The sequence below is a fragment of the Rhinichthys klamathensis genome, unplaced genomic scaffold (assembly GCF_029890125.1).
Source record: "Rhinichthys klamathensis goyatoka isolate OS25496 unplaced genomic scaffold, OSU_Roscu_1.1 h1tg000206l_1, whole genome shotgun sequence".
Classification (NCBI taxonomy): domain Eukaryota; kingdom Metazoa; phylum Chordata; class Actinopteri; order Cypriniformes; family Leuciscidae; genus Rhinichthys; species Rhinichthys klamathensis.
The window spans coordinates 655,661-661,564 of NW_026606731.1; the positions used below are offsets into that span (position 1 = coordinate 655,661).

The window sequence follows — 5,904 nt, forward strand, 5'->3', positions numbered from 1 at the left end:
CACACAAAAGACTGTTGCTTTTGCTTAAAGGATACAAACCTTCTGATCAAAGGGTACAAAAGTTTTATCCAGGGTGACAACTCTGAAATTCACTGTGAAATGGGAAATATGTGAAAACATGAGATTACAAACTTTTCACTTGTCATTTTTTGCGCTACAGAGCAACATTAGAGGCTCTGAGAAATACCAAACTGTCTGTCTGTTGTGTCCTGGACATTAATGTTCTTTCATTAATGACATCCCATAAAACCACTGTCACTAACAATGTGAAACAAATAAAACCTTAGTATTTATTCACAAACCTTTAAATCTCAAACATACACAACTCACCTGTTTGTCCTGGAAGATAGATAGGTTTATCAGTCTGGATAAAAGTCAAAGGGTAGTAACGTTTGAACAAGACTTTTCTCTCTTCTGTCATTTTGAAGTTCTTCCCCTGAAGTTCTACCTTCATTGTCTGCACTGATTCTGCTTTTACCTGAGGTGTCTGTTGGGAGACAAGTTATATCAAACCATAACCATGAATGTTCAATTATGTGTGAATACACATTTCTTGATGACAAACCTGAAAGTTAAAGCAGCGGTGAAACTCTTCCTCAGCTTTCTCCTGCAGCAGTAAAGTGCTCTGGTTACCATGAACCAGATGTATGTTCATGACAAGGCTTTCATTGGGCTTGAGAAGACTTGCACACAGTTTGGCCTCAGATCCAGACCCAATCTCTGCAGGAAACATCACCATGAAAGATCTGTCGAGAAATATCAAAGCTCTGCAACTTTTGTATTTCAGTGCACAATACTGTGTCTTATTCAAGAACAACAAACAGTAAATTTGTGGCTCAATCCATTCACTGTATTCACAATGATCGATAAACAGTTACCATTCAAAGTTACTTACGGCCCTGAGGTTTGTCCATGAACAGAGAGGAAGAGGAAAGAAACTAAAAGAAGCCATTTCCAATCACAATACTCATTGAAAGCCATGATGAAGGCTGATGCAGAACACACTATGAACACAACTTTGACTGTGTCTTTATTTTAAAGGGCACTCGCCCCAAACCAGCTATTGAGAAATTATTTGTATTAAAATTAATGATTAATTTCTTGAGATTTTGATACACATTAGTTACAATGGTTTATGCTTCGAGACATTGTGCAAAGGTCCTAAGACATTGCTTAACTCCTCCTGATATTATTCACAGTATTGCTTTAATTCTGTTAGATAAAAAATAAGCAGTATATCAGTTGTCATCCTCAATGACTTTTTATTGATTCAGATGCAAAGCTGATACCTACATGTTTGTTTATACTGTGAAATATAAACAATATACAATTTATAGCCTATAAACATATAAAGATTAGAATGTATCCGTATTTAATGATATTGTTTCATCATTGTGGTTGTGTAATCAGTGAAAAACCATGGTCACTGACCTGTTGGCCCTGTTTACACAGTATTAACTTACACCCATTTTTATGTGTGAGAGGGGCTACCGGTCATTCTGTATTATAAATCAATTGGAACAGTGTTTCTTAACCGTTTGTTTACAAATTGTGCTGAAAATGTCATGAAAAGTTTGGTCATATATAGTCCTTAATTTGTATTTTAAGCAATTTTCAATTTTACACCTTAAAGGGATAGTTTTCACGTGTTGTGTGTTTTGATTCATGTTAGGATTTCTGTAGTCTTTTGCTGTCAGTGTGTTTAGTTCAGTCTTTCTCCATTCCCTGCCTGTTTGTATCCGTGGTTACTGATTTGATTTTCAGTTCAGGTGTGAACTGTTAGTTCAGGTGTTAATTAGCCTCATTAGGTCCTCTGTTTGCTGTCTATTTGAGGCTATGTTTACACGGAAACGTTCTGAAGAGAAAACGCAAAAGTGGCGTTGCGTTATCACTTTTTATTCTGCGTTTAGACGAGCGTTATGGTTGGGAAATCCGCGTGCATATGGTGACGCAAAAGTGTGTGAAATTCGATGTAGTATGCACTCCAAGTGGCAATGTGAAGCACTGCCACACAACAACACCAATATCTTAGAATATTTTGTACAACTGCTGAAAAGACTCTTGTATGTTCTTCAGAGCTGCTAGGGCAACTTGAAGGTTTGACGTATGGAAATAATCTGACATGTTGGTTGTTATTTTCCTGTACTGGCGCATGCATGTGACGTAAACGCGTACGCGATGAGAGCCACCGTGAGCAGATTTGCGTTCTCTTACGAGAGGTTCTCTCGTATTGCGTAAGCTAGCTTACGCTGCGGGAAAGATTCATCTTTGCTGAGATATTGAAGCCAAAAATTATTTCATAATTTGTATCCATACACGACGCAGTTCCTCTGCGGCAGACCTAGAGCAGGCTAGCTAGCAGCTCATTGGTTCGCTCAGAGAGAACTGCTTAAGCCTATGGGAGAACGGGGCTGAACCCGCTTCCAATGAGAGGCGCCCGCGCGCTCATTGCGTCATGGCCCGCCAGAATGGGCGTGGCTATGGTGTATATAACAGTCTCTCCCAGGCTTATATGTTGATTCATTTCATCTTCAGCAAGCTGCACGCTTCTGCTGTCCTGAGAAAAGCCGCCGCCGTCGAAAAGGCATCACTCTAGCGAGCTCCCGGACCCTGAAGAAGCCGGCCGTCTTCGCCACCTTCAGCCGCCCTGCAAGCTAGCGCCATCCGACGACTGTATCCTTCTCTATTATATCTAAAAGAGCCGAGCGTCTTTTTAAAGATGTCTCGTTTTTCCTGCGGTTCTTGCCGCGCTCGTCTCGAGGACGGAGACCGCCATGTCATCTGCGCTCTCTGCCTGGGACTCGAGCACGCAGAACTCGCCCTCGCGGATGGAGGATGCGACTTCTGTGAGAGCCTGCCGTTGTCGTCCCTGCGGGCACGACTTCTGGCAGCAAAATCCGCTCCCGCGCCGCCTTCCTCTTCGCCGCGTAAGAAAAAACGCCGCTCCCAGAGGCCGCCGGAGCCCCCAGCGGAACAATGCGGGCCGCCGCCGCCGCCGCCGCCTCCCGCTTCCCGCTCTCCCTCCCCGCCCCTGCCGGACATACAGTTGCCGCCGAGTGGCCGCTCTGTCGCTTCCGATGACGCCGCGGAGGAGAAGGACTCCTGTTCACTGCTCGCTTCTGACAGTGAAGAATGGTCATCTCTCGGATCCACGAGAGAATCGGCGGGGATCCGCGCCGGAATAGAGGAGGAACTAATGCGCCTCCTCGCACAGGCCGTCGAACGCCTCAGTCTCGAGTGGTCTCCTCCACCCGAGCAGGCCCCGAACCGGATGGACGGCAGCTTCTTTCATCGGCGCTCGACCCGCGCGTGCAACCGGGCCGCTCCATTCCTGCCTGAACTTCACGCAGAGCTGACGAAGTCCTGGAATGCCCCGCTCTCGGCTAGAAACCGCTCTGATATATCTGCCTCGCTGCGCTCGGTGGACGGAGCCGCCGAGAAAGGCTACTCAGCCATGCCGCCCGTCGAGGACTTGGTCGCCGCACACCTCTGCCCGCCCTCTGCTAGATGGCGCTCTTCCCCCACGCTTCCTTCGAAAGCTTGCAGAGCGACCTCGAGCTTTCATGCTCGCGCCTACGCCGCCGCCGGTCAGGCCGCCGCAGCGCTACATTCAATGTCTGTCCTCCAAGTTTTACAGAGCGATATTCTCCGTGAGTGGGCCGAAGGCGGTAGAAACCCCTCCCCCGCTGTCACGGATCTGAGAAGTGCTACGGACCTCGCCCTTCGCGCCACTAAAGCCGCCGCACAAGCTCTGGGGAGATGCATGGCCAGCCTTTGTGTTGCCGAGAGACACTTATGGCTCACGCTCGCCGACATGGGAGATTCTGAGCGCGCCGCGTTTCTTAACGCGCCCCTCTCCCCGACGGGCCTTTTTGGATCTGCTGTCACGGGAATCATCGATCGCTTTTCTGAGGTCCAGAAAGCTACTCAGGCGATGAATTTGTTTCTGCCCCGCCGCGCTAGCTCTTCCGCGGGCCGCTCTCGCGAGCCTCCTGCCAGAGCTCCACCACAGCGCCCCCCTCCGCAGACTCAATCAGCCCAGCGCAGACAGGGCGGCCGCCCTCGCTCTCGCTCTGACAGCCGCCGCAGACCGCCGCCCCCACGAGGCCCGCGACCTAAGATCACGCTGAAGCCTGATCATCAGAAGTCTGCCTAGCAAAGTCAAGAAAACGACGGTGCTCTCCCGCTGCGGCCGGACCGCCGTCAAAGCTTCGCCCTCTGCCAGTCCCCGTTATTTCGCCGACTGCTGTAGTGTTGACCGCCACAAACAAGCCGGTGTCCCAGCCCGCTTGCGAGCGACAAAAAGCCGTTTTTACGGCTACCCAGAGAAATCTCAAAAAGAGAAAATTTGCCAGTTGTGTAGAAAACGTGCCCACAATCATGTGCTCACCCATACACACAAGCATAACATACCCCGTGTCTCTATCAGAGCCCCATCACATGAAACGGGCACAGCCCGCTCTAATATCAGAGAACATAAACACGCCCACGAGCTCGTGTCCCCTCTCTGCTCGCTCTGTTTCACGGCCCATAGACTCCTCTCTGAGTGCAAATCCCGTTGCCACACAAATTCAAAGCGCGCCCACACACTGTGTCCAGCCCGCTATGTGCAGCAATCAGGGCGATATAGCCATTCGGCCACTAGCCGCATGCTCCAAAGCGTGGGAAGCCATTCCAGGCATTTCCCCGTGGGTGCTAAGCATTATAAAGAACGGCTATCTGCTACAGTTTCGCCACCGCCCGCCTCGTGCGCGCGCGGCTCGAATCTACTGTCAGCCCGCTGGCCGCCGGCACGCTCCGCTCAGAAATTGCGACGCTATTGCAAAAGGGCGCCATAGAGAGAGTCCCACCATCTATGACCGAGTCGGGGTTTTACGGCCGTTATTTTCTGGTTCCCAAGAAAGACGGCGGCCTCAGACCGATTTTAGATCTCAGGTCTTTGAACAAAGTGCTCATGAAGAGACCGTTCAAGATGCTCACTACCAGGAAACTCCTCGCGCAGGTGCGCGGGCCTTCGAGGGTCATGTTTATCAATACGCCGTTCTCCCGTTCGGCTTATCTCTGGCGCCCCGCACATTTACGAAGTGCATAGATACGGCGCTCGCCCCCCGGCGGAGCCAGGGGCTGCGCATATTGAATTATCTGGACGACTGGCTGATTTTGGCCCAATCACAAACGGAGCTTGTGTCGCACCGCGCAGTTCTCCTCGACCATCTGAAAACGCTGGGCCTCTCTGTCAACTGGACAAAGAGCTCCCTTCAACCCAGTCAATCGATTTCCTTTCTAGGAATAGATTTGAACTCGGTCACGATGACGGCTCGCCTGTCTACACAGCGCGCGCGCAGTGTACAGCGACTGGCCGCCTCGTTTCAGATGGGCACCCGCTCACCTCTGAAAACGTTTCAGAGGATGCTGGGTTACATGGCCTCAGCCTCCGCTGTGCTTCAGCTGGGCCTTCTGCACATGCGTCCGCTTCAGCTTTGGTTAAACAGCCGTGTACCCCACCGCGCGTGGAACACGGGCCGCCAGCTGATCAGAGTTACGCAGACATGTCTCACGGCGCTGCAGCCATGGACAGTAGCAGAATGGTTTCGACAAGGCGTCACGATGGGGACCTTTTCTCGCCGAAAAGTCATCTCGACAGATGCATCCAACACGGGTTGGGGTGCAGTCTGCGAGGGCTCACCGGCCTTGGGCCATTGGTCGACACAGGAAAGCCCCTTACACATAAACTGTCTGGAAATGCTTGCGGTCGAGAACGCGCTTTCGCGCTTCCTCCCGCTCATTCGGGGACACCACGTCCTGATCCGTTCGGACAACATGGCTGTGGTCTCCTATCTCAACCGTCAGGGCGGTGTCAGGTCCAGGAATCTCTTCCTACTGACACACCGCATTTTAGTTTGG

At 50.6% G+C, this 5,904-nt stretch overlaps 1 protein-coding gene across 1 annotated transcript; it reads right to left on the reverse strand.

Annotated features, from left to right (window-relative positions):
* Nucleotides 1–986, reverse strand: LOC130096699 (alpha-2-macroglobulin). The gene is made up of 4 exons (XM_056263322.1): nt 896–986; nt 566–746; nt 331–487; nt 1–92 (listed from the first exon to the last, which is right to left on the reverse strand). Exons 1-4 carry the CDS (start codon nt 979–981, stop codon nt 25–27), a joined length of 492 nt encoding a protein of 163 aa, XP_056119297.1. The 5' UTR covers nt 982–986; the 3' UTR covers nt 1–24.
* Between the last annotated feature and the right edge of the window lie 4,918 nt (nt 987–5,904).

What these genes read in the sequence shown, in the direction of transcription:
- LOC130096699 (XM_056263322.1), bottom strand. Translation starts at nt 981, where the DNA reads ATGGCTTTCAATGAGTATTGTGATTGGAAATGGCTTCTTTTAGTTTCT. An exon ending in CATGGACAAACCTCAGGGCC is followed by an intron (nt 747 to 895) that starts GTAAGTAACTTT and finishes ATTTCTCGACAG; the next exon opens with ATCTTTCATGGTGATGTTTC. An exon ending in ACCGCTGCTTTAACTTTCAG is followed by an intron (nt 488 to 565) that starts GTTTGTCATCAA and finishes GTCTCCCAACAG; the next exon opens with ACACCTCAGGTAAAAGCAGA.